This window comes from Lepus europaeus, chromosome 4 (assembly GCF_033115175.1).
Source record: "Lepus europaeus isolate LE1 chromosome 4, mLepTim1.pri, whole genome shotgun sequence".
Classification (NCBI taxonomy): Eukaryota; Metazoa; Chordata; class Mammalia; order Lagomorpha; family Leporidae; genus Lepus; species Lepus europaeus.
This window is the reverse complement of record NC_084830.1, coordinates 107,729,856-107,757,849: the sequence shown is the minus strand read 5'-3', so window position 1 is coordinate 107,757,849 and position 27,994 is coordinate 107,729,856. Positions and strand designations below refer to the sequence as shown.

Genomic DNA, 27,994 nt, shown 5'->3' with positions numbered 1-27,994 from the left:
CTCCAGTGGGGACGAGCCCACGTGAGGCAGTCCCAGGTGCAGCCACGCTGGATTCCTTTTTCAATAGCACTTAAAACATCAGTCTCCAAGGATGGGCTGTTTTATTTTTTTTTCCCCTTTGAGCTGGTTTTAAAGACCGAGTTGCTGTGTTTGAAAGCCATTTATTTAGACGACTGATAATGTAGATGGAACGGGATAAATAAAAAAGTGAAGTCGAGATTGGAAGCAGTGGTTAAAATATAAACACACAGGGGCCACTCCCTTGGACGGTGTCCCCCAAACAGAACAATGGCTCAGAAACGACACATGGAAATGACACTCCCCCACCCTCCCAAGCAGCTCCGAACCACAAGGTCCCATGCAAGAAACTGGATTTCACTGTGGCGCCAAGCGTGCCCTGGGCTCCTGGCTGCTCTCTGCCCTTGCCCTGCAGTGCCAGGGACATTTCACTGTTCTCTCCTGCCCCTGTGCCCTCCACAGACAGCACCCAGCGTGCGGCCTAGCCCTGGTGCGCTGCTTCACCCTGCCCCTTCCCGCCTCACCTGCCCTGCCACGGAGTGCTCTGCCCAAGGAAGAGGACAAGGGTGCAGGAGGAAGTGTGCGTGGTGCCCGCTGGCCAGGCACCACCGAGACCTCGCTGCCCCCGGAGTCTCCACCTCACCTGTGCATCCCGCTAGCGTGCACCTGCACGAAGTCCACAATCCCCACAAAATCCTGCGTGTGGCATCCCCCCTCTTTAATGGTAAATGTTCTGGAATGTCCATAGATAAGAAAATGGACGGCATGGAGGAAAAAAGGCTCGTGACCTGCCGCGCTGTCATTTCACCTCCGGATGTCGGAATACTCGGACTGTTCGTCTTCCCACTCGCTGCTTCCGGAAGGGCCCTGGGCCCCAGGGCTGCCGGTGCGGCCCCGAGTGTGGGCGTTTGGGTGGCTCCTGCTTCCTCGCTCTCCCTTGGCTCCACGGCCGGTCTCCTTACTGCTGGGCTCTGCGTGGTGGGGACCAGCTTCGCCGTGGTGGGCCCTGGGGAGCTTGGTCCTGTCCACTTGGAGCTGGCGCTCTGGAGGCGCTGTTGGGGGTCTCTGGATGGTGGGGGTGCAGAAGCTCAGGATGGAGCAGAGGCCGCCCCAGTTCTGCTCACACTGGGCCTGGACGCTGTGGGTGACGGCCTCCTTCACCTCTTCCCCACAGGTCAGAAGCAGGTTCACGAGGTCTACGTAGGGCCTAGGGTGAGAACAGAGAGACATGGTGAGAATGGGACAGGTGCCTAAGAGGCTATGGACCATGCTGGGAAAGAGAGCTGGGGCCAGCGCCTGGCCTGGGTTTGGAATTCTCTAGGATGGCTTCCAGCCTTGACCCACATTCCAGTGAGTACTGGTCCCTCACTTCCTGGGGGCCTTTTGTGCCAGGCACTGGGGAGAGTTCGGGGTCCTAGAAGGCTCCCACTCTTGTAGTTGTCGTAGAGGCAGGGCACATGAAGGACAAAGGGACAACTCGCAGGTGCATGGGACAGGAGCCTATGGCTGGGGCAGCCACAGGAAGAGCCTCTGGGGAAGGTGAGAATTCCAGAAAGGGCAGCCCTGTCAATGATGAGAGGAGGCTGTGTTCAGGCTGCACCAGCCGGGCGGGTTAGCACAGGTGAGGAGTTGGGTCTTGGGTTGGTGGAATGACACTTCAGCATACGGTGGTGAGCAGAGGAGTCTTGGGGAGGGCAGAAGCTATGCAGGTTCAGGGCGAGAGGAGCGGCCACTGAACAGTCTTGTTCCCATCCCTCACTTGTGGTATTGGAGAGGTTGGCTGGTTTGGTACTGGGCGAGGCTCCCAGGAAGCCACGGTCCTCACGTCTATGATTGCTCTTGGCTTAAGCTTGTGACAAAGGAGGGGCTTTCTGGAAGCCACTGGATGCACTTCCCTCTGCACCTAGCTAGGGTGGAGAGGGGCAGGCAGAGCAGTCCCCTCGGGCTGTCTTTTCCCGTGGAGCCTTATGTCCCGGGTGATGGGGCTGGGCAGTGGATGTGGCTGTCCAACCATCTTTATTCTTTCAGTCTGGGGGGCAGGGGTCCACGTGCAGAATGAAAGCAAGCTCCTGTGAAACACACTCAATTCTGGAGGGCAGAGACAGTGGCTCACACCCTTGGGTCGTTCTTTGGGAAAACTTCAGGAGTTCACTGTGGGAGAGACGTTGTGTGCGGAAGCTTTTGCATTTGTTCACCCATTGATATGTGGTGTTCCCAGCCATGGGCTCCCATGGCCCACCCACTGAGCCTCTCACCTGCCTCCCTGGCCTTTTAGGGTCCCCAGGGAGCATGGGATGTGTCATGTGTATAACCTGCTCTCTTGGCAGCCCTCGACTAGCAGAGGGCTAGTCTGACCACGAGCCTCATGGCCCTGGGCCATCACCTCGCGGAGGGAGATCCCTCTGGTATGTGAGGACCTTGGGGACAAGGAGCACACGTGCTCTTCTGTGGGAGCTCTGTCCACTTGGGAGGCTGTGTCACAGCCTGGGTCATCTTTGCCTTGTGGGCTGGTCCTTGTTGCTATGCAGAAAGAGCAGATTGTTACCCGCCATCCCAGTCCTCTTGCTTCCCGGATGTAAACATCGAGGTGGCTTCTGGAACCTCCCAGGTTGGGGTAGAGCAGAGGAATGCTCTGGCTGACAGAGAACAGGCTGCTTTTGAGGCCCATCTGATGTCCTTGGAGTTGGATGGGCTGAGTACTGACTCTCTAAGGCTGGTGGCTGCTGCTGACCAAGACGGTGATCAGGCAGGCAGCCAACCCAGGGACGTGCTCAGAGCATGTGGGTTTCCTTCATCTTTTGAAAACTGAAGCCACTGCCTCAGGGAGCTCAAGTCCAGTGCTAAAGCAGCCTCAGGACTTTAGGGTCTCACTGTTGGGGCCACCCTCTGGGCAGGTGCAGGTGTGCCCACCGCCTGGGCTCAGGAGCAGTCGGGCTGGGCTGTCAAGCTGATGTTCCTCCTTAGGCCCCTCTGAAGCAACAGGAGGGCTCCCTCAGTCTCCTTGTGCAGGGTGGGCTGCCTGCCAGGTGAGCTCTTGGAACCCCCAAGGCCGGACCAGCCCACGCTCCCCTTTGCCCTTGGCCCTCACCCAAGGAGGAAGTTGTGAACCGTGGGGACGGGTGTGTGTGTGTGTGTGTGTGTAGAACCTCGCAAGTCTAAGCCGTGTTTGAAGCTGGCACCTTCTCAGGCTGCAAGCTCAGCCCGTATCTACGGACGACTTGCTCGGCTGGGTGTCCGCAGAGGCTGAGATGAGAGATTTGAAAGCCTAGTTGGAGGGGGGTGTGTCTGGATGAGTGTGGTGGCCAGCCCGGCAGGCTGGCGACAGCTAGGGAGAGGCAGACGATAAGGCGAAACGTGAGGCGGGGGGGCAGAGTGGGGTCGGGGAGCTTGGGAGAGAAGTTGCTTTAACTGCACGGGCATGCTTTGGGGTGGGTAGGGTTGCGTGAGGATAAGGAGTGTTGTGGATTCTGGGGTGACTGGTTTCCCCCTCTCTAAAGGGAAAAGCAAATTCCGTCCTAATTTTCTTGCTTGTGACAATGGATGCCACCCACCCCTTTGGAATTGGCCCTCTTGATAGCTGGGGAGGGACCGATTTCTTTAACCTGTTAAGATGGGTGGAGCGAAAACCGCCAAAGAACTCAGGCAACTCAGCTCAGGGAGTGCATTGACGTGTACCGTGTGCTGGTGGCGTCAGAACGGTAGGTCATGGGGGCTGCTGGGGAGCTGGAGTTAGGCGAGACCCGGTGCCTGGAGGTGCTGGCTTAGAAGGAAGCAAGGGGACTGCCAGGTGACCACAGGGAGCGTTCTTCCTGGCTTCTTGGAGGAGCTCTGGGCATGTGCTACAGACTTAGAAACCAGTGCCTTTCACTCACACTTGATGCCAATCAGCTGTCCCAAATGACTGGCATGTGAGGACAGGGACACTTCCAGGGGTTCCTCAGCCGTGGGCACTTGCCTCTCCCAGGGCACTTTGAAGGAGAGCAACCTCGCAGCGTTCTCTGTGTGTGATGGGGATACATTTGAGAAAAGGAGAACGCCGCCGTATCTGGGGACCGAGGAGCCCAGGCCAGGCCAGCAGCAGGGAGGCTGGGAGGGATGAGGTATCACAGTTGGCCTTGGGCATAAACAAAGAGTTACTTCAAAAAGTTAATGCAGAAGTGGAATTAAAAGGTGACATTATTTGCGTTGCAAACTTTTCTGGGGGGATCCACATATAGTTATTTCATCATGTGTACATTTTGCATGAATTTTTTGAAGACCCCTTGTATCACCAACTCCTAAGCTGCGAAGTAGGAATCAGATCTTAGAGCGAGTCTGGTAACCTCTCCGCTGCACTTTCCTGTCTGTTAAATAACAACAGTCACTTCTGTCTCCTGCACCCCTGGGAAAGGTGAATGGGCTAATCCACGCAGAAGCCCCGGCCAAGCGCCTGGCACTTTAAGAACTGACAGCTCTTACTGCCATTGTTACTCTTCCTTTACCCGGTGTCTGGAAGAATGGAAGATATTGCATGAAGCATTGGCATAATTTGAGGACAAGGCAGCGTTATTTTGCTGCCTGCAGAGTGTCACTTGAACCTTATTCTAACACTGCAGCAGGGGTTCTGCGAGCTCCCTGGGACCTTCTGTCAAGTGCAAAGTGACAAGAGATGGCCAGTGGTGTTGGTGGGGCCTGGGGCAGCTTGGTTAGTGACATTGCTCAGGGGAGCCCATTGCCTAGAGTTTATATGATTGTGCTGATTTGGCCCTGCGAGTCCCTGAGGAAGGACCCATGGCACCATCAAACTGGCAGTGACATAGACTGGACTGCACAGCTGCTGGCTTTCTTCCTGCCCTGCACCTCCAAGGAAGGGGCCACTGTCGCCTTCCCAGGTCACTGACCATGCTTGGGAGCAACCGTGTGTGTTTAGCTCTCTGCAGCGTTTAACTGCAGCTGGGGTACGAGGAAGGTAGGAGATGTCCCAAGTTCATCACGGAACTGCAGGTGTTTACGTTTACGTAAGTTCACGTTTCCCAGCTCTGGCATGGAAGTGTTTGGCGGCTCAGTGAGAGTCTGATGTTTGTTTTGCATTTTCTCTCTGAGGGCATTAATGTGTTAGGAAAGATGAGTTGGGCCTTCTAAGAGGGAAGGGAGGTGTGGAGGGAAGGAAAAAGAGCTCTTGCTCTCCCTTTTTGGGCTTTTAAGAGTGTAGGTTCTGGAGCTGTATTGCCTGAATCCCAGTCCTTGCCATGCCTCTCCCTAGCTGTGTGACCTTTGCCCTGGGACTCAGTTTTCTCATCTGTATAATGGAGGGGCTACAGGAATTCAGCTTACAGGTGTGTTATAGGGTCCGAGCAAAACATTCCTATAGAGGCCCCAGCACAGTGCCTGGATTTAGCAAGTGTTCAACAAGTGTCCTTAGCCACCGGCTGTGAGGACACGCTGGTGGCTACTCTGATCACTGGGAGAACCGTTGCCTTCTTGGCTAAGGGGAGGAGTGCTTGTCAGTGGGCACATTTCACGCTTCGTCAAGAAATAAAAAATCTTCCTGTTTCTGCTGCTTGCGATTTTGAAAGTGAGGATGCAAGCATCACTCTTCCTGAAAGCCAGCAGCCAAGAGGACGCCTGGGGCTGGCAGTGGAGCTTTCTGCAGTAAAGGTGCAGCTCCCTCTGGCTGGACCAGAGTGCAGCCGCCAAAAGCAAAGCCCCTCACCCAGAGTGCAGCCCAACCCCCCTGCTCTGCCCTAGGCTGCTCCCCGGTGGGGCAGAACTCACTCGTGCAGCAGTAAGTCCTTGAAGTGTATCATCTCCACGATGACCCGGATGTTGTCCTGGGCGGCTGAGCACAGGTCGTGTTTGAGGTAGCATTCCCGCTGCAGCTGGAACACCATCTCCTTAATGGCCGGGCACTTGCGGCTTATGCAGCCGAACCTGTGGCGCAGAGCGTGGGCCTTGCACTTCAAGGCATCCTTGATGAAGGACTTGCCCTGGGAGCACAGCATGGAGAAGGCGGAGGGAGAGGCTTTGGTCCAGGCTTGAGCATCCACAGGCGCTGACAATGGGACCCCGAAGTCCCGCCCCCGACTGACGCCCTCCCCGGTGAGGGACTTGGCCCCTCAGCTCACCCATCTGCCTCCTCCCTCCCCGGCTGCACTTCCAGCTTCCCTCGCACTGGGGCAGCCCAGGGCAGCTGAAGGGTGGCAATTTTTTGGGAACACATAGGGGAGTTTGGCCAGACGCAAATCCACAACTCCTTTGTGGTTCTCGGCATGAGTTTTTCTCAAGCGGAAGGTACCCTTCTGTCCAAATCTCACCCTTTCCCATTTCTCACATTCTCGGAGTGACGAACTGCCCTCCCTCTGCTACCCGAGACCTGCACTCTTGTGACCTCTGATCCCTCCGGGAGCAACGTTCTTGTCCTTCTTGAAAACAGTTCTATTCCTTTAAACTGCTGGGATGGCTGCCTCGGAGAGGCCGGCCTGGCGCCCTGCCTGGCAGCATCTGGAGTCTGAACTGCCCAACCGACGGGCCCTCCCCCACGCTCCCTGCCTCTGAGCCGCCGAGGCCGCCAGGCATGCATCTGGCCTTCGGTCCGCTTTCCTGGCAACCCCCTTACATTGTGCTTATCCTAGAAAGGAGACAGCTGCTGGGGGTGTGCAGGCGAGCCGGGCGGCAGCTCCCTTATCAACCTCCGGGGGCCCAGAGGCATTGTGGGATACCCACAGGAATTCCAGGACCCCCCCATTACTATAGAAACGAGCTGTCATCCACGAGGTCGCCCCTCTGTTTTTAGACAGGCCCGGAAGTCACTGAGTTGGGAAAGTAAATCGGTTTAGGTTGGAAGTGGGAAGGCAGCCAGCACGTTTATTTTGGTTCTCTCTTTAGAAGCAACTGAAATGTCTGCAGATAGTGTCTGATTGCTGAGGAACCATGTTCCCCCCCACCCCCACCTTCCCAGCAGGAGCCAAATGGGATAGAGGGCACGGTGTGGCAACGTATGGAGGAGCTGTGTGTGCACTTGAAAGCGCTGCCTCTCACCGCAGAGCTTGGGAAGCTCATCCAGGCAGGCTGAGTCTGCAGGGCTCTGCTTGGGCGTTCGGCTCCGACACCCAGTGGGGTTGCCCTGCAATGCACCTCCTTCCTCCGGAATTCCTACTCTGTTTCCTAATGCCAGTTAAGATGCTTTAGTAAGGAGCCGCCAGGAGTTCCTTCCCTGGTTTCTGTTTCCCTCTCTGGACACCTCATATCCTCCTGAGTTTGGGCTGCCGGCCCTGCCACCCCCCCTCTGTTGGTGCCCAGGCAGTACTCCGTGAGGTCTGGCTTTGTCCAGGATGTAGCGGATGGTGACTGGCGGCGGCGTGCACTAATTGCACCTAAATGGTTGGCCCCCTCCAGACACTGTGACGTGGAGGACCAGGCACGGGAGCTATAATAGCAGGTGTTTCAACAGGGCATGGAGGCCAAGGAGGAGAATGCAGAAAATGAGCCTCGGGCCACCTGCCACCTAACCGTGTCACTGGAGTTTTCAACCCTGCAGCCCTGCATTGCTTGCTCTCTTCCTGCCCTGCTCCAAGCAGCACTGAGGCTTTCCCCTGGGGACCCGAGGATGACTGAAGTGGCTCAGGCCCTGATGATGCTACACGGAGCCAAAGAGGAGTGTGCAACCATGACAGTCATTCAGGGTTTGGCTTTTCAGGTCTGGAGAGAAGAGGCTGTGACTTAGCGGGGAGTGAAAGTCTGCTCCCTTGGAGGCCCTGGAATTATCCAGGTGGCCTGGATTCTCCACACACACCCCAGAGTAGGAGAAACCAGCTCCCGGGACTGGGTTCCCAGTGGCCAGACGCAAAGTGTTCATCATTTGTTATGACTTTGACAGCCAAAACCACTTTGCCTGTGTAGACACTACCAAAGGGTGTAGAAGGTTCTAACCTGATGATGGCTACAGAGGTTAGACCCTGGGTGCTGCTGGGGGACACTGGCACCCTGTTGTATGTCTAGCATGCCTCTGGCCAGTGCTAAAAACACACCACAGAGAACAGCTAAGGAAATCTGTTCACTTCCCAGCCACCTTTTCAATCACACCACGCTAACCCAAAACATTCTTCCCACTCTAGTTGGCTTTTACCTGGGCATCAAATTTTCCAGCGTTGTGCAGGAAAGTCATGCAGATCCCATGTAAGCCTCGAATCTCACAAGAATTATTCTCGAAGCATTCAAACACGCCACACCCCACGTCGCCAGCGTTGACCAAACAGTGCTGGATCTCAGCTAAAATGAAAATGACAACAGATGTATACAAAACTCTCAGCCACGCCGGGGAACGCAGGCAGGTCAGTTGGAATACCAATTAGTGACCGTCGAAGGAAAACTTTAAGAAAAAAAAAAAAAGAGAAAGAGAGAGAGCGAGAAAGAGAGAGAGAGAGAGAGAGAGAGAGAGAGAGAGAGAGACTATTTTAGGAGTTCAAAAGCCAGGAGGCAGAATCTCATCACGGAGTGGACTCATGAAAAATATGGTTATTTGAAAATACTTGTAAAAATTTGCCAAAAGTGTGCAAACATTACAACCAGAAGTTCCTAGGTCTGAGCGTTCTTTTTAAAAAGTCTGTCTTTACCATTTCATTCAAGTATGTGTGGGACTAGCTGGAGAGCAGCCCCTAGTTCAGTGTTTTAAACCCACGGCCAACAATCAGAGGCTGATTGAAAGCTGTGATTTATCAATGAATCGCCCCTCTCTACTTGGATCTGCAGAGGCTGCTGCGACAAGTCACAGCCATTGCCTTCCCGATTCCCAAATGAGAGCGTCCAAAAAGCAGTTTCAATTCAGCTTTATGATTCAACACCTAAAAATCAAAACAAAATTCCTATTAAGGCAGCGCCTCCAAACCCTCCGCATTAAAAATACCAGGCTGGGGAAGCTGCGGTTTGCCTTCAGGCTCGGGGAGCCAGGCACAGGGGCAGCCTTCCGAGGCTCAGTACCCCACCCCCGCCCCCGCAGCTGGAAGCTCCTTTTGATCGGGGTCCAGGACGAGCGATCACTTAAAACCCCCCCCTCCCCCCAGTCCCTGCGGCCCCGGAGCCCGCGCCCTCCTCCACGGAACGCGGATGTCGTCCGCCTCTGAAAGGACCAAACGGGGGAAAATGACTGTCAGGCTGCCGTGTGCGGAACCTCTTGCCTTCTCCCCTCTCCCCAATTCTCTGATTTCAATCAACCACAAAATTACATCAGAAAAGTAGATTTTGGCAGAAGGGCGGGGTCGGAGTAGAAAATCCGCATTCGGATGAAATCTAGAGAGAGAATGAGGGGCGTGTTTCGTGCGGTGGGTCACCCACGACCGAGAATCGCGTTCCGTTGTCAGGGACAGCTCGGAGAGGGCGTTGGGGGGCTCGGGCCTGGGGTGCCGGCCCCGGCCTGTGGAGGTACCGGGCTCCGGGCCACCCTGCGCCCGGCCGGGACGCGAAGGCTGGACGCACTGGGCCGCGACGCACTCACTCAGGGCGTCCCCTAATGAGCACTGGTGTCTTCCTGCTGGCGCGGTGAGCGCACGCATGCCGCCGCCGCCGCCGCCGCCGCGTTCGCACGGCCCCCGAGAGGCAGCAGTGGGAGGCGGGCGCAGAGCGACAGGACCGGAGGCAGATTTCCTTTCTCTCCCCAGGGCTGGGAAAAGGGCCAGCCCCGTGCTCTGCACGCCCAGCTCTGCTCCGCAGCTTGCCTGTGAGCCGAGAGCCCGGGGGCCGGCGGCGCCACGGCAAAGGTACGCCTTGCGCCACCCGGTTTCCCCCTCCGGAAAGCAATGCCCCCAGGGGCGAAGTTCGCGATGCCATTAGTCTCATCCGCGAAGTTCTGGGATTGGGGGCATCTTGGGGTGGGAGTGGGGGTGGGGGTTTAGCAGTCCTGGCGAGGCTAGGCGGCCGGGAAAAGAAGTTTTCCGGGTGCACGGCGCAGCCCAGCTCTCGGGACCCTTGGGGGCTTGCCGCCGGCGGCCAGGATGGAGAAGTGCGCTTTGCATGGGGTCCGGGACTTGAGGGGCTGGCCCCAGCAACATCAGGCGCTGCCTCATTCCCCTCGCCCCGGGAGTACAGCAACAAGTCGTGCCCCAGCCATTTCATCAGCCGGCTAGCACGTGCGGATTCCGGGCGCTCGGAGCTCCGCGCGGACCTCGCCTCTCCTGGCGCTTCCCTCTGCGGGGCCCGCGCCACCCCGAGAGTTTTTGCACGGTCCGAGGTGGGCGCGCTGCGTGGGTGCACGGCGTCCCCTCCGAGTTAAGTCCCGGCCGCCGAGGCGCACGCATTTACCTGTGTTCTGCAGGGACAGGCGGCCTTTCTGCTGGGAGCCCCTGTCTGGGAGCCCCTCGGGCGGGTGGGTGGCGTCGGTCCCCCGCGCCAGGTCGAAGGTGGCGAACACCAAAGTCAGGGTCACGAACCGGCCCAGCCGCTCGGCACACATGCTTCTCCGTGCAAACCTCCCGCCGGGAGACCTGGATTCTTTGTGAGCCCCTCCTCCTCCTCTTCCTCCTCCGCCGCTTCCCCCCCTCCTCCCACTCTTCCTCCTCGCTCGCCTTTCCCTCCTGGTGGCGGCCGCGGCCCGGGTAGAGGTTACCCAGCGCCCTCCCGTAGCTCCCCGGAGAGCATGTGACCAGGCCGTTAGCAGCGCCGCGAGTGCCGGGCAACGGCGCGGATGGTGCCTCAAATATCCCTGGAAGCTCTGGTGTCACTTGAATGAAGGAGTCGAGCAGGTGTTGTCCCGGCGGCTGGACCAATCCGAGACCCCGGCCCGTTTGACAACACAGCCGGGAGGCGGGGCCTGCGTCCAACTTCTCCAGGAGGAAGCCGAGCGCCGCTGGGAGCGCCCCACAAAGTTGCCGACCTGGCGGCAGCCGGGCGTTTGCGTGCTCGTGTGTGCGTGCGCGTGTGTGCATGTGTGTGTGTGCGCGAGAGAGAGAGAGGGAGAGAGAGAGAGAGGAAGAGAGAGAGAGCGACCAAGCGAGCGCGGCCGGAGGGGCGTGCGCGTGTGCAGGGGCGCCAGGGCAATGGCCGAACGGACTTCAAAAAGTCAGAGTGAATCGCGGCTCGCGTTGTAGCTACGCAAGGGCGAGAGGGGACCGTCCGCGCAGGGACATCGACCTTCCAGTCCCTGGCTCGACTCAGCGCAGCATCAGGCCGGGTCACTTTCCTATTTCCTCAGTTTGGAAACGAATGGGAGCCCCAGCCCGATCCTTGATCGATTGGGCACACTGATGCTGTGTGGGCAAACTGAGCACATGTCAGGATTCCTGGGGCTGTGACGCTTGGCGTTAAAAACAAAAACAAAAAACCACAAACCCACTCCTGAGGACGGGAACAGGAGCCCCAAAGTATTTGGCCTGAGCAACGCCCGCCCCCCCACCCCCCGCCTTGTGACTCCGCTTTGCTGGTCCCTGCAACACCGAAGGTGTCCTTTCTCGCCCCTCCTCCGTCCCAGACAGCTTCCAGGCTGGGCTGCAGGGATCCAGGTGACAATCTGGACTTGCATCATTTCCAGGTGGGTGGCGGGGAGGCCCAGGCCGCCCTGAGTCAGCCCACCGCGGAGCATCGCGTGCCCCGGAGGCTGCAGCTTGAAAGGCAACTTCCCGCGTCTCCAAACACTGGCCCACGTTCCCAAAGCGCGGCTCGCCGCCCGGCTCTGGATTCCCTTTGCACTCCAGCCAGCGGATGGAAGTGGCGCGAACAAAACCAGGAACTAGTGGGCAAGGTCCGAGGACATTCTCGCCCCATCTGTTGCAGCCCCCTCTCCAAACGCGGCCCGGGTCGGGTCGGTCCCCAGCAGCTCTGCCCCGCGGCTTTGCGGCTGCCGGGAGAAAGTTGGGCGCGCTCGGAGCGCTCTTCCCCCTGCTGTGTGTGTACGTGTGCACGCTCACGTCTCCCTCGCGCCGGGCCGGGGACAGGAACTGTTCCTGGCCTCCGCAACCCGACGGCGCAGTCGGAGGGGCGAGCGGGGCTGGAGTGGGGGAGGGCGGGCACGCGAGCGTGGCGGCCCAGCGCACTGGACACACAGCCCGCTCGGCACGCCCTTGCCCCTCCCCCGCCGGCGCCATCCTCCTGCTGGAGAACAGGTGAGCTGGGTACCAGCTCTTACCTCCACCCCCGCCCGCGCCCTCTGTAGTAATGCACTGGCTGGGTTTCGTCACCCTCTGGCAGGGTGACGCGGCCCCGAATCTCCGCGGCGGGGCGCCCTGCTTGGGGAGGGGGTGCGGAGACACGCGGGCGGGTCATCCTTCGGCTGCTACTGGGCTTGTGAAGAAGCGTCCCTTCCCTGGGACCTGGCTGCACTCGCACCTGGGAAAGGCAAGGGGGCTGGGATGACCGCTGATGACCACAGCTGTCCCACATGTGGAGCTGTCTGGAGTCAGGAAGAAGGAGGGGGTTGGGAGGATCGCTTTGCATGGGCTTTCCCTGGCCTGGATCGCTACCAGCTGCTGTCCACAGGCCTAAGGTCCGAGTCTGCATGGGTGCTGAGACACTGACCAGTGGGACCCCTAATACCAGCTGTGTGTGTGTGGGGGGTCCCAGTACATTGAAGTATGCTAATTGGGCCATCTGCATTGCCCACTCCCTTTTGTATGCACCGGTTAAACCTAACTTCCTTTATTAGCTTATGAAAGACCACAGCCAGTAGATCCCTAAAAACAAATCAAACAAACAACACTGCATTCTGGCCTCCCACCTGACTCCTGGAGGCCCAGAATTCCCTAGGGCCTTGGAGCCATTTGATCTCCCAGTCTGGCTTAGAAGCCCAGTGGATTTTCTTTCTCGGTGCTGTCTTGTAGGTGAGAACATGAGCAACGCTGGCATCAAAAAGGCGTCTGGGTACTTGGTGTGCTGAGGAGGGAGACCCAGGGAGCTCACCATTGCTGGGGGCAGACAGGGCCAGGCAGGTGAAGCTCTTGGGCCTCCTGCTTCCCCACGCCTTAGGCACTGTCTTTTGTCACTGCCAGGCCCTGGGTCTGTCCCCCAGCGGTCCTACTGAATTTAAAATTTCATCTTGAGGCTGTTTGCTCCAGCCTGCTAAGAGACAATCAGAATTCTCCCCAGCCAGTTGCCCCTTTAGAACCAAAAGGCCATGGTAGCAGGAAGCAAAGGACCTGGTTCTTAAAGGTTTGTCTCTAGGACACTCCGCCAAAGGCACAGCAGTCAGAGAAGAAAGCCCATCCCAGCGGCTCCCACCAGGGCTGTGAAAATTCTGCAGAATCATTGGGCAGTATGTGGGGACTGTGCAGGCCCCCGCTGGAGGTGGGGTGCAAGGCTCAGGCTGATGACTTTGTAGTGACCCCCACTCCTGCCTGGTGATTCTGTTTTAGCTCCATCACGTAGGCCTTGTTGCGATGATAACTGGTATAAGGCTAATAGGAATTGAGAACAGACACTGGGTCACCCACCAAGCTCGCGGCTTTGGAGGCCCTCCAGGCCCAAAGTTCTGCCCTGGGTGGGAATTAGAGTTGGGAAAATTAAGTACAGAGTAGCCGGTGCTGCCCTGAGCCTCAGCAGGGAGTCTGGCTGGCTGGACACGCACGAGTCTTCACCCGTGTCTCCGTGGAGAGGCAGACATGGCCTGCGGGTAACATCCAACGGCTTCTGTAGCTGATACCCACACGTTCCTCCCTGAATCCACTTTGTGGGTTGCATTCCATCAATGCAGGGCACAGGTTTTTCTAGGGGAGCGTAGTGCTAAGCAGAAGCAAGGGAAAGAGAGTGGGTATTGCAGGTGGGAGGACCAGCCTGGGGAACATGCAGGGACCTGGTGAGGTAGGGTTGGTGTTAGCGATTGGAGTTGTGCACTTAGGTGTCAAGCTGGTGGGGTTAACTAGGGCATGTTGTTGAGGCTGGGAGCATTGTGACCCATCTGTACTCATCGTAAAAGATCTTGGCCTGTCATCCTAATGATATTTAAGGATGAGACTCTTCGATTAGAGTCTGTTTAGGAATTAGGAGAAGCTGGGGCCCAGTGCTGACATTATGGAAAGTGAGGGGAGGAACAGGAAGCAATGAGCCGGGATCTTGATGCCCAGAGGGATGGGAAGTTGCCCTTGGTCAGATGCGAGCAGTTGAGGCCTTGGAGGACGGGGTCAGTTCTTGGCTGCTAAAGCAGTGACGAGGTTGACACATGCTGTCCAGTCTAAGGCTTTCTGTGAATGTGGGAGTCTGGGTGGACAACATGGCTCACCCATGGGGAGCTCTGCCCATGGCACGCACCTCCCCCTTGGGAAAGACTGTCTGGGCTGCTGGCACCACCTTATGGTCAGAGAGGGAACTGTCTGACCCAATAGTCAGTCTCCTCAACTTGACCTGACTCGTGGGCTGGGGCACTAATTCTGGGTCTCCTGCCTTCTCTCCAATTTCCTTACCTTTTCTTTAGGAAAATCAGCTAATGCTGGGTTAGGCATCTCTCTCTCAATGCTGTAATTCCCCCATGAAGAACATCTTTTTATTTTCTGTCTTCTCCTTCCATCCGTTGCTGTTCTCCTTGGTGAAGCTGACTCTACCCTAATCATGCCTTCTGTGCTTCCAGCTTTTACAAAGCGACTTGGAAAAAGGCATTGATGAGAAACTGGGCAGACGGAACAACAAACTGCTGCTGTTGAACCTCCTACATTCGTTCAAGCAGAGACTTCTCCCTAAAGAAGCCTCCGTCTTGTCTTATCTTATGCTGGTTGTTTCGTCATATAGATTCAGGATAAAAAAGACTGTGTCTTTACTATGGGTATGTGGGCTTATTGGGACTACACCAAAACTGCTATTAATTTTTACCATAATAGTACACACTTCAACAGTGTTATGAGTTAAGAAAGCTTTTGTAGGGCTAGCCTAGAAACCTAACTCATTTATATTATTGTTTATTGGAGGAAATAGATTCTGAGTTCCCCAAACCACCAGCTCTCTAAGAGTTGCAACACAACACGCTGGTGAATTGGGTATTTCCTCTATGTTGTAGATCAATAGGCAAACCAATCATGGATTGCCTGGAAATACAAAGGACATATCTTCCCTTTTTTTTTTTTTAAGATTTTATTTATATTTTTTAGAGGTAGAGTTACAGACAGAGGAAGACACACAGACAAAGGTCTTCCATCTGCTGCTTCACTCCCCAGATGGCTGCAACAGCCAGAGCTGGGCCAATCTGAAGCCAGGAGCCAGGAGCTTCTTCTGGGTCTCCCATGTGGGTGCAGGGGCCCAAGGACTTGGGCCATCTTCTGCTGCTTTCCCAGGCCATAGCAGAGAGCTGGGTTGGAAGTAGAGCAGCCGGGACTAGAACTGGAGCCCATGTGGGATGCCGGTACAACAGGCGGAGGCTTAGCCTATTGTGCCACAGCACCAGTTGTCCCTGAAAAAGACCTTAAAAAAACCCCAAGAGAACAGAAATGTGTCCCTCAAAATAAATCTATTTACTGGGAAGAATACAAAGCAGTAAAGATTGAGTGTCTGATTTTTTGTTAGTGCCTTGCTGTGAATCCTGAGTAACATCCCAGATGTCTTGCCTGCTTTGTGTGTGTGTGTGTGTGTGTGTATGTGTGGAGGGGTTGTATGTGTGGATTCCTGGTTGTATACTGAGACAAACCGTAGAGAAAATACCTTAAGCAGGGGCCTGCCTGGCATCCATGGAGAAGGTAGTTGAGCATTGTGGTGCTGGAATTACAGAGAGCTCTTCCTGCCTGGTGTTCAACTTTGGACTCAGAACTGTTGTGCTGCATGTGCGTGAAGGAATAGTTGTGTGTGTGTGTGTGTGGGGGGGGGATTTTTTATTTTCCACTGATCCAGATTTTGGAAGTCTTCAGGAAATGACCCATTTATGAACAGGATTTAATCCTCAGTGTATACCATCAGGGTCCATTGGACTGAAGTTTAGATTTTGAGTTTGAGCAGTTCAAACTTATTTTATGACTTTTGTCAATTTTTCAAAGTTTTTCAAAATCTTTCAAAGATAAAAGAGAACACCGACTTTTAAACAAAAATAGGAAAACTCATGCTGACTTGAAGTTACAATATAGGCCCATTGGAACCCTTTCTAATCCATACCACGGGTCTTAGTGGCCTTCATTTTATTATCTCTTCAAATATTTCTGTTTTTTATCGTTCTCGGGGTTATTTCACCATTGCGCACCAACTCCTGCCAGTTATGATAAGAAGCGCTAAAATGATAGGGACGTGGAAGAGTGACGGATTCACTTGGAGGTAAGGTGCAACGGGGAAAGGAATCACCACTATTGCATCATCCTTCAGTGCTCTCTGGTGCACTGCCTGAAGAGTTACGTCATCTCCCAGGAAGGTGGAAAGCAGGAGAGAGCACACCATTGTTGTAGTCTCACTTTACTGTGTTTGCTTTCATTGAAAGCAGTTGTGATTACAGGATTTTTCATTTTCTGCATGAAGTGGTAAAGAGAAGAAATTGACAGAGGAAAGGAAGTGTCCAATCACTCGACAAATCAGAAGATGATTATGAAGTGACAATGACACCGTCAACCCTGGTGATAATAGTGAAACTGACCCAATAAACAAAGGCAGACTGGGACTCTCTCAAGACAATAAGCTGGATGAATTTCTCAAACTTAAGAATCGGCGCATAAGCAACTGATTTCTAAGGACGCAAAGAAGATCTGGTATTCTCATCTGGTCAGTCATTTGACAGAATGATTTTTTTCAAGATTTATTTATTTATTTGAAAGAGTTACACAGAGAGGGAAGGAGAGGCAGAGAGAGAGAGAGAGAGAGAGAGAGAGAGAGGTCTTCTATCCGTTGGTTTATTTCCCGAATGGGTGCAATGGCCAGAGCTGCGCTGATCCAAAGCCAGGAGCCAGGAGCTTATTCTGGGTCTCCCACGTGGGTGCACTGACCCAAGCACTTGGGCCATCTTCTACTGCTTTCCCAGGCCACAGCGAGAGCTGGATCAGAAGAGGAGCAGCCAGGACTTGAACTGGTGCCCATATGGGATGTTGGCACTGCAGGCGGTGGCTTTACCCACTAGGCCACAGCGCCGGGCCCTGGATACAATTTGAAGGGGGACAAATGAAAGGTGATCATAAAGCTGATCAAAAAGAAATAGGTGGTATGAAAACAAAAGAAATTTCATTGGAGGAACTGTTCTCATTGATGTTGATAAATTTAAACATAAGACTGCTTTGTAACTACAGGGAAAAGAAACACAAAACTGTGAGCTGTTTTGTGCTTCAAAGGCAAGGAGTTTTATGATGGAAGTGTAAGAAGAACCTCAAGTCATGCTGTGCTAGAACTTACTAGAGATTGACTGGAACCAGTATTTGTAGGTTGGGTCAGCCCCATTGAGCTGTCACTCACACTCGGAGGACTGTGCCTGTTTTGGGTGCTTATCCCCTCAAAGCCAGGAAAATGTGCAGTGAAAATATGCTTTGTTTAAGTTACTGTTAAATTCTCTACTTAAAATCTTATGTTATTAAATTTTCTAATTAAAATGTCAAACATTTAGTCTTCTGTAGACTATTCATAACAATGGAAAGGGCTCATTGGACCCTGAGGATAAATCATCTGATGACCACTTTTTCCTGGTGCATTGAGGGTTAAGGTTCTAGAGGAAAAAAAACACCTATTAAAAAAGTGCCTCTCTCTGTTTTTAAATATTTATTTTCATCTGCTTGAAAGGCAGAATGACACAGAGAGAGAGGGAGAGAGAGAGAGATCTTTCATCCTCTGGTTTACTCCTCAAATGCCTCCAACAGCCAGGGCTTGGCCAGGCTGAAGCCAGGAGCCCAGAACTCCATCCAGGGCTCCTGTGTGGGTGGTAGGGGCCCAAGGACTGCAGATATCATCTGCCGCCTCCCCGGCGCCTCAGCAGCAAGCTGAATGGGAAGCAGAGCAGCTAAGATCTGTACTGGCATCTGGTGTGGGATGAAGGCGTCCCCTCTGCCACATGGCCCTCCCTCCGGAGGCAAAATGCTAATGCACGAATGAAGAAAACTGTCTCAGCAGGTGTGGGTCCTGTGGAGGTCTCCGTCCATTCCCAACTCTATCCCCACACGTGCCCGCCAGTGAGGACGGATGATTATTTTAACTTCTTTGTTTATCCTTCCCTTCATTGCAATGCAGTGCTTCTCCAGCTCCTGTGGGGATAAGGATCCTTGAGCAGGGCTGCATACACAACATGGATCCTGACTGTGTCGCCATGGGTGGTTTGTAGGATTTTTTTTTAAAATTTATTTATTTGAAAGATTTACAGAGAGAGGGGGAGAGATCAAGATGGGGGCAGGGAGAGAGAGGGAGGGAGAGAGAGAGAGAGAGAGAGAGAGAGAAAGATCTTCTCTCTGCTGGTTCACTCCCCAGATGGCTACAACAACCAGGCCTGGGTCAGGCCGAAGCCAGGAGCCAGGAGATTTTTCTGGGTCTCCCACGTGGGTGTAGGGGCCTAAGGACTTTGGCCATTTTCTCTACTGCTTTCCCAGGCATATTGGTAGAGAGCTGGATCAGAGGTGGAACAGCTGAGAATAGAACCAGTGATAGAGACAGATAGAGAGATCTTCCATCTACTGGATCACTTGCCTAATGGCTGCAACAGCCAGGTCTGGGCCAGGCTGATGCCAGGAATGAGGAACTCCATCCGTGTCTCCCATGTGGATGCAGGGGCCCAAATACTTGTGCCACCATCCCATGCTTTTCTAGGCTCATTAGCAGGAAGCTGGATTGGAAGGGAAGCAGCTGCAGCCTGGATTGGAACCAGCGCTCTGATGGGGGATGCCCATGTCCCAAGCAGTGGGTTAACCCACTGTACCACAATGCCAGTCCCAAGCTCAGAGATTCTTTTCTGAGGTTCACACAGCTGGAAGGGCCCAAGCCCAGATTTGAAGCTGGGGGTTCAAATCCCTAGATCTTGTGTTTTCTGATGGTTCTAGAAGTCCTAATTCACGTCTCCATCCTTACAATAATGATGGTGGGTCGTGTTGCAAATCACTTTCATGATGCTCCCCAGATGGCCACAGTGGCCAGGGCTGGGCCAGGCTGAAGCCAGGAGCCAGGAGCTTCATCTGGGTCTCCCACATGGGTGCAGGGGCCCAAGCACTTGGGCCATCTTCTGCTGCTTTCTCAGGTGCATTAGCAGGGAGCTGGGTTGGGAGTGGAGCAGCTACAACATGAACCAGTGCCCATATAGGATGCTGGCACTGCAGACGGTGGCTTTACCCACTATGCCACAATGCTGTCCTCTCTTCTTGTTTTTGGCAATGCTACCACACACAAAGAATTGGACAACATAGGCACACATAACTAAAGCAAGAAGGATAAAGCATGATAAAGGAAAAAAAAAAAAAAGCAAGCAGCTCCTTGAGGGGAAGGCAGAGGAAAGAGAGGCTGGCCAGAGGGGGCGCTGTGAGCAGCATGGCATGGCGTCATTGGCTGTGTGGTGGACATTGCAGGCCAGCAGGAGGGGAGTGTTCCCAGGATGCAGAAGCGAGGGAGGTGTGGGGTCCCGGGTGGCTTTACACTGAAGACAGCTACAGCAGGAGATTGGAGGGCCATCTATGGAGGGTGGGGTGGAGTGGGTGGGAGTTCTGCATGTAGGTGCCTGGGAGTTTATGTCCCAGCGTGACAGTGATGAGCTGTGTGACCTTGGCCAGGTTACCTAGCCTCCGAGCTTCAGTCTGTTCAACATAAGCACGGGAGTAACACCACGGGCTCCGCGAGGCCGTTGGAGCCTTGAATGTGATCGTGTGCCCAAATGTCTTGCACGGTGCTAGGAGAGCTGTTGGTTTCCCCAGTGATCGGAGCAGGGGCTGGGGGCTGTGGTCATGCCGTGACCCGCGTCAGGGTCTGAAAGCTGTGACTTTCGGTGCTCTGGGCATTGTCAGGCTCTCAGAGGTAGGCAGCAGGGGTGGGGGCTGGGCGGCCCTGGCTCCAGGTGAGGCTGGGTAGACTTCACTTATGAGGGAGCTGTGTGGGTTGCACCTGGGTACGATTTTATTTGCAGGTTACCGTATGCAGTAACTCGCCACATTTGCTTTTTAAAAAAAGCCTTCATGGACCTCCATAGTAGAAAAGAGAAAATCTTTCGTTCCTACGCGGGTGTGTCGTCCAAGTATATTTTTAAAGATGTATTTTTGTGTGTTCGCGATGTTCTTGAATAATGTTTCCATAAGGACGGTCAAAGATAACAGGCGCACGGTGCACAAAATCTGCTCCTGCATATTTTATGGTCTGATTGTCTTTTCCCCAGCCTCGGCGTCCGTTTGCCAACTTCTTCCGTGCTGGGGTTTCCTTAGGAGGAAGCTTGCTTGGGCTGGCTTGGAGGCTTTTGCACATGGGCCAAGCTCACGGGGGTGCCCCTTGCTGGGTATCACCCGTTCCCCATCGCTTGCGACTGCTTGGCTCTCTAACTGTAACATGGAAGCCGGATCCTCACATCTCAGTCCTTTATCCCACATGGATTTGATGGGTGACTCCAGGTGCTAGGGGCTGTGCTGGGTTTTGGGGGGGACATTGTGGGGAGCAAGATGGGCAAGGCAGCTGCTCTTACACAGCAAATCAAGTCACAAGAAAGGGGACGGTGGCCAAGGCTTGGCCTAGCTGGGGGGATGGGGGCATGCTCAGGGAAGACATCCCTGAACCAGCGTCATAAAAAAACCAGCCAGCAGGCACAGTGCAAGTGCAAAGGCCCTGTGGTTGGAATAAGTTTGGCTTGCTGTTGAAGTGCTGAAAGATGATTGGAGTGGCCGGAGCCTAATGAGCGGCACAGGGAATGTGGGACGTGGGAGTGATTTAGGGCCGATGGCTGGGGTATGGAGTGTGGATTTTATCAGACGGGATGGGACTCTTGGGCACTGTGGAGGTGATCCTGGAGAGGAGGAGGGAGCAGAGGGAGAACAAGCGAGGGTGTGGTTTGTTAGGGCCTGTGGGCCATGTGGCCTGGGTGTGGCCTGGACGTGGCTTTGCCTCACCATCTGATCCTTTTGGATGCTGTTTCTGCGACTCTCCTGGCTCTGCAGGTTGGCACCTCTGAGTGCCGAGACCAGCTGAATTCCTGGCCAGCTGGACATCCCGGTTCTGCTGCCTGGGGGGTCAAGGCGGTTGGGGCCCTGTGCCGTGGCCTGGCCTGCAGTGCCCACCCACCCTGGTACCCGGGACAGGCCGGGGAGAGTCATCCCCTGTAATGGGACCCCAGATGGCCCCCAGCAGTGTGAATGCGCATATCTAGAGGGGGGTGTGGCCTCTGGGTGTGTCTGTCTCTGCCACCCTGCTGTCCTCCAGCTGGGGGGTTTAGAGAGAGAGACCAGCACAAGGGACAGCCACGGGGCGGAGGGGAGCCTGGCTGGAGAGTGACCCTCAGTCAGGCTGCTCAGGCCCAGTGAGTGACTCGGGGCCACCTTGGAGACCCGGCCTGGCGGACTCCTGCAGGCGGCACAGGAGGTGGCTTGTTGGAGCCTGTCCCCCCACAAGGCTCTCACGCCCTCACCAGCCAGGCCCCAGGGCCAGTGTTTGGTTTTCGGGTTAAGATGCCCGTGTCTCAGGTCAGAGTGCCCGGGCTTGATGCCTGGCTCCGGTGCCAGCTCCGGCTCCGGCCTCCAGCTTCCCGCTAGTGCAGACCCTGGGAGGCAGTGGTGATGGCTCAAGGTACCAAGTTCCTGCTGCCCACGTGGGAGACCTGGGTTGTGTTCCTGGCTCCCAGCTTCTGCTCCCTTCGTGGCTGCAGACATTTAGGGGGAGTTTCTCTCTGTACTGTCACTCTGTCTTTTTCAAATAAATAAAAAGAATTCAAAGCAGAGGTTCTTGACATAGGAGTGTTTCTGGGCTCTTCCAGACTCATCTGGAGTTCCTGGGCTTCCCTTTCTCACGCAGCCCACTGTTCCGAGTCTGCTCCCTCTCTCACATACCCTCCTGGCTCCGTCTCTGGGGGTTTCTGTGCGCGTAGCCCTTTTCCTTCCAGCAAATTCCCTTTCTCTGCAGCCCACTGTCCCGAACCCAGCAAAGACCCTTGGCCAACATCTGCCCGTTGACTCGAACTGGCTTGTGATTCTGATCTGTTCTCCACCAAGAGAGGATCAAGGTGCATCCACAGGGTGTGTCTGTGTCTGTGTGCTCGGTGTCAGAATCCACAGTCACCAGTTGTTTATTTACCTCCATGTGGTTTTTACCAGGCCCGCATCCCACCGCATTTTCACTTAGAAAAAATTTTTAAATACTTCACTTAGAAATTACATACATTAAAAAATTTACTTTAGCAGGAAACTTGATACCACCATGGCACATGGCATCCATGTCATGCCCTGAAAACAGGAAGGGATTGTAAAATTTACATGCATTTCCCTTAAATAAAAAGCATTTGTCAGGGCCGGCGTTGTGATGTAGTGGGTTAAAGCCCCAGTCTGCGGTGCCGGCATCCCATATGGGGCCGGTTCGAGTCCTGGCTGCTCCACTTCTGATCCAGGTCTCTGCTGTGGCCTGGGAAAGCAGTGGAGGGTGGCCCAAGTCCTTGGGCACCTGAACCCATGTGGGAGACCTGGAGGAAGCTCCTGGCTCCTGGCTTTGGATTGACTCAGCTCCGGCCGTTGAGGCCATCTGGGAAGTGAACCAGCGGATGGAAGACCTCTCTCTCTCTCTCTGCCTCTCCTTCCCTCTCTGTGTAACTCTTTCAAATAAATAAATCTTAAAAAAAAAGCATTCGTCCATAGCCCCTGAATCAGCTTGAGGGCTCCAATAAAAGGAACACTCTGCCCTAGGGAATGCTGGTTTGTGTCATGGGTCAGGATGCATTTTAGGAAAGGAACAACCATCCTTGACAATGTCTGCCTCTTGGGCAACCTTCCATTCTGTAAACTGAGGCCGGGGTCGGCCACCTATAATGGATTACAGTGCCCAGGTCATGTGGGTGACTGGGACGTGGCCATCAGGCCCTACTTCTTTTTTTTTTTTTTGACAGGCAGAGTTAGACAGTGAGAGAGAGAGAGAGAGACAGAGAAAGGTCTTCCTTTTTCCATTGGTTCACCCCCCAAGTGGCCGCTATGGCTGGCGTGTTGCGACTAGCACACTGTGCCGATCCGAAACCAGGAGCCAGGTGCTTTCTCCTGGTCTCCCATGTGGGTGCAGGGCCCAAGGACCTGGGCCATCCTCCACTGCTCTCCCGGGCCACAGCAGAGAGCTGAACTGGAAGAGGGGCAACTGGGACAGAATCCGGCGTCCTGACCGGGACTAGAATCCAGGGTGCCGGTGCCGCAGGCGGAGGATTAGCCTAGTGAGCTGCGGCGCCGGCCCAGGCCCTATTTCTTCTTCTTTTTTAAATTTATTTGAAAGATAGAGTTACAGAGAGAGGGAGGGCTTCCATCTGTTGATTCGCACCCCAAATGGCTGCAACGTCCATAGCTGGGCTGATACAAAGCCAGGAGCCAGGAGCTTCTTCCAGGTCTCCCAAATGGGTGTAAGGGCCCAAGGACTTGGGTCATCTTCTATTGCTATCCCAGGCCATGGCAGAGAGCTAGATTGGAAGAGGAGCAGCCATGATTAGAACTGGAATCCATATGAGATGCTGCTGCGGCAGGAGGAGATTTAGCTCACTACGCCACAGTGCTGGCTCCCATCAGGGCCTGCTTCTTCCCTCCTGCCCACTCCAGGTTCCTCCTTCTGCTCACCCTGAGGACAGCTGGGGAGGAGGGGGCTGTGAGGAAGGGACAGGAAGGGAAGCCCAGCCGCTGGAACAAAGGTGGAGCTATTGGCTGGGGGAGGAGCCAGTGGGATAAGGGGTGGGGAAAATGGAGGGGAGGGGCTGAGAGGCTGTAGGGTTGACCTTGCAGCAGAGAACACGGTTTAGGCTGCTAGGAAGAAGACAGCAAAGTGGATGTTCGGCCATTGAGCCTTGAAGTGCAGACTGGGAGCAATGTCTTAGCTCTTAGGTTGTGATGGGAGACCCTTCTGTATGGTGGAAGAGTTTCAGAGTGGAAGGCAAGGTATCACCAGAAAAGTGATAGGATTCTTAGTAAGATAGAGTCTCTCTTCTGATTTCTTGTCTGTTTGGACTTGGCTTAATTACTAGTTCGGATTTCAGCAAGTTAAGAAATCAGATTACACAATGGGCTGGGAATAAACCTCCCAATTCCAGATCTGTTGTGTCATGGCCCAGAGAGGCTATAGAGTCTGCACTGAACTGCCAGGGAACTTGGGAGCACACCGTCTTAGTGCATTTTCTGCTACTATAACACACCTGCAGCTGGCGACTTTATAAAGAAGGGAGATTGCTGTAGCTCATAACATAGAAGGCTCAAGAGCATGGCGCCAGCTCTGCTCAGCTCTGATGGTGAGGGCCAAGGGGCTTCATCACTGCACGGTGATGGTGTGTCGTGGTGGGATTGTGTGTGAGAGAGAGACACACAGTGAAACAGGAAGCAGGGAGATTCGAGGGTCAGGCTTGCTCTTTTTACAATGAGTCACTCTTTGTTTTTTTAAAAAATACTTATTTATTTTTAAAAAATTTAGTTACTTATTTGAAAGAGAGAGAGAGAGAGAGAGAGAGATCTTCCATTTAATGCTTCACTTACCAGATGACTGCAACAGCCAGAGCTAGGCCAGGCCACAGCCAGGAGCCAGGAGCTTCTTCCCAGTCTCCCACATGGGTGGCAGGGGTCCAGATACTTGGGCCATCTTCCACTGCTTTTCCCAAGCCATCAACAGGGAGCTGGATCAGAAGTGAAACGCCTGGGACGTGAACCAATGCCCATGTGGTATGCTGGCATTGCAGGCGGTGGCTTAACCAGCTATGCCATAGTTTCGGCCCCTAAAGATTTATTTATTCATTTATTTTTATTTTTTTAGATTTATTTATTTATTTGAAAGTCTGAGTTACACAGAGAGAGAAGGAGAGGCAGAGAGAGAGAGAGAGAGAGAGAGAGAGTGTGTGTGAGAGAGAAGTCTTCTATCTGCTGGATCACTTCCCAATTGTCTGCAACAGCTGGAGCTGGCCTGATCTGGAGTCAGGAGCCAGGAGCCAGGAGCTTCTTCTGGGTCTCCCACGTGGGTGCAGAGACTCAATCACTTGGGCCATCTTCCATTGATTTCCCAGGCTGTGGCAGAGAGCTGGATCGGAAGTGGAGCAGCCAGGGCTCGAACCGGTGCTCATATGGGATACTGGCACTGCAGACAGTGGCTTTACCCAAGACACCACAGCACTGGCCCCAAGATTTATTTATTTATTTATTTAAAAGATTTTATTTATTTATTTGACAGGTAGAGTTACAGACAGTGAGAAAGAGAGACAGAGAGAAAGGTCTTCCTTCTTTTGGTTCACCCCCCAAATGGCCTCTATGGCCGGTGTTGCGCCGATCGGAAGCCAGGAGCCAGGTGCCTCCTCCTGATCTCCCATGCGGGTACAGGAGCCCAAGCACTTGGGCCATCCTCCACTGCCCTCCTGGGCCATAGCAGAGAGCTGGACTGGAAGAGGAGCAACTGGGACTAGAACCGGGCGCCCATATGGGATGCTGGTGCCACAGGTGGAGGATTAACCTAGTGAGCCACAGCACCGGCCCCCCAAGATTTATTTTTTAAAAATTTATTTGAAAGGTGGAGGGACACACACACACACACACATCTTTCCTCTGCTGGTTCACTCCCCAAATCCCCAAATGGTTGCAATGGATGAATTTGGGCCAGTCCAAAGTCAGGAGTCTGGAATACCATGCAGTTCTCTCATGCGGATGGCAGGGACCCATGTACTTTGGCCATTCCACTGCTTTCCCGTGTGCATGAACAGGGAGCTGGAAAGGAAGTGGAGCAGCTGGGGCTCGAATCAGCACCTGTATGGGATGCTAGTGTCGCAGGCAGAGGTTTAACCCATTGTACCAGAACCCCGACCCTCCTGACCCACTTCAACCTCCTGAACTAAAGGCTTTGCCAGCTCAGTCACCCTTTCTCCCAGTTTTTGTCTTCATCCCTGCCGACGACTCTCCTGCTGTCAGCGGTCCCTGGGCTCTCATTCCCCCCCACCCTCCCCGCCCAGGGCTCAGGGCTGTGTTTTGAATCTGGTTCGTCCCTGCCGACACAGATGGAGGCAGAGTTGGGAGGTCAGAGGGTAGAGCTAGGAGTGAGCTCTCGTCCCTGTGGGCCTGGACTAGCTGGTTCCCTCCAGAGTGGTTTGTTGGGAAGCCAGGCTGCCCCGTGTCCTCCTTCTCCCCTCACAGCCGTGCGCTTCTGCTTCCCTGCCCTGCATGGCACAGCCCAGCGCCCTCCCCAGAGGCCAAGCAGGTGCAGCCTCCTGGTTTTAGACCCCCAGCTTCCAGAGCTGTCAGCCTTTGGGATCTTGCCAATCTCAGGTGCTCTGTGACAGCAAGAGCAAACGGGTTGAGACAAGGGCCTCACACTTAAGTCTGGCTCTGATCCACTTACCCTCTCCCAGGGATGCCGGGAGCAGCCCCTGGCTCCAGAGGGGCTGACGGCATGTGGGATGCTCTCCTCCAGGCAGGGCCTCTGCTTCGACCCCTCTCCTGGACCACGTGGCCCTGTGCCCTTGACCATCATCGACTTCTCTCTCACAGGTGGCAGAAGCCATGAGGGCTGCTCATTTTCATTCCTGGGCTTACCCCCAGGCCCATGGTCAATCTCACTTCCAGTGTCCCTGGCTTTCCCCTGCCGATGGCCGGCTCATCCGCCTGGTCTCTACCTCTGCTCTGAGCCTGGCCATGTGTCTCCGGCAGTCTCAGTTGGCACACTCTCAAAACATCAAGGACCTGACTCCTCAGGCTGCTTCTGTCTCGGCTCCTCTTCCTGATGTCCCTGCTGTGTCCCTCAGCGCCAACTCTGCCTGCTCCTGGCCCTCTCCTCACCCCCTACAGCCAATCATCCTTTCCCTTCTGCCCTGTTCTCCTCCTGCCAGTGCAGCTCTGCTTGTTCAGCAGCTGCCTCCATGGTCTGTTCTTTCCAGGTCGCACAGACTGGCAGGTGTGGCATTGCCCATCTCCTGCAAACCTTCACGACTCCTAGGGCAGAGCGTGGGCGGCAGTCCTCTCAGCAGGGAGCTCGCATCCTCCCCGTGCTGACCCCCACACAGAGGTCCCTGCCCTCAGCACTCCCATCCATGCTTAGATCAGCTTAGCCAGCGCCTTTCTTACTCCTTTTGTGATGGCTCCTGTAATTGTTAGCTTCTGGAAAAATTGAGAGAGAGAGAGAGAGAGAGAGAGAGAGATTGAGAGAGAGAGAGAGAGAGAATCTCCCATCTGCCGGTTCACTCTGCAAATGCGTGCAACAGCCGGGGCTGGGTTGAGACTGAAGCCAGGAGCCAGGAACTCCATCCATGTGGCTGGCAAGAACCAAGTACTTGAGCCATCACGGCTGCCTCCCAGGGTGTGCACTGGTAGGAAGCTGGGATTGGAAGCTGGAGCCGGGTTTTGAGCCCAGGCATCTGTGGTAACCGCTGTGCTGAAGACCCACCTCTGATGATCAGACCTTTGTGTTGACTTGGCTAGCTTGCTCGCCTGCACACCAGCCTCGATGTGGCTGCGAAGGCGTTTCTTGGATGTGGTCAGCATCGGCCGCCAGCTGACTTTCAGTGAAGCTGGTGACCCTTGGAGACGTGGGTGGGCTCCATCTGCTCTGCCTCAGGACTGTGGCCTCTGCTGCATCTGCTGGGGTTCCCTGTCCTGTACAGTTCCAACATGCAGGCCTCAGGGTTGTGAGCCAGTTCTCACAAGAACGCTCTGTCTGCCCCTGTGCGTATACACGGGCAGCACTTCCCGCCTGAGCGTTCTGCATTTGCAAATGCAGCCAACTCACAGCGTTTTTGGAAAAATTGTGTCTGTCCTGAAGGTGAGGACATTTGTGTCTTCATCATTCCCTCAACAATACCGCAGAACAACTATTTACATGGTATTTACATTGCATTAGCTATCATAAGTGATCTAGAGAGGATTTAAAGTAGACAGGAGGACATGAGTAGATCATATACAAATATTGCCCCACTTTATGTAAATGTCTAAAATATATATAAATATAAAATATAAACTCTAGAGCTGATTTAAAATTTACAGAAGGACAT

General features: G+C 54.4%; 1 protein-coding gene and 1 long non-coding RNA gene across 6 annotated transcripts in view; one reads left to right on the top strand and one right to left on the bottom strand.

The window, feature by feature from the left end:
• The window catches only part of LOC133757828 (uncharacterized), a 281,325-nt gene that overhangs the window by 8,168 nt on the left and 245,163 nt on the right, over positions 1–27,994 (top strand). The gene's annotated exons all lie outside the window — the stretch shown is intronic.
• On the bottom strand, positions 148–10,802 carry STC2 (stanniocalcin 2). Its single transcript, XM_062188674.1, has 4 exons — positions 10,291–10,802; positions 8,123–8,265; positions 5,773–5,984; positions 148–1,225 (listed from the first exon to the last, which is right to left on the bottom strand). Exons 1-4 carry the CDS (start codon positions 10,439–10,441, stop codon positions 823–825), a joined length of 909 nt encoding a protein of 302 aa, XP_062044658.1. The 5' UTR covers positions 10,442–10,802; the 3' UTR covers positions 148–822.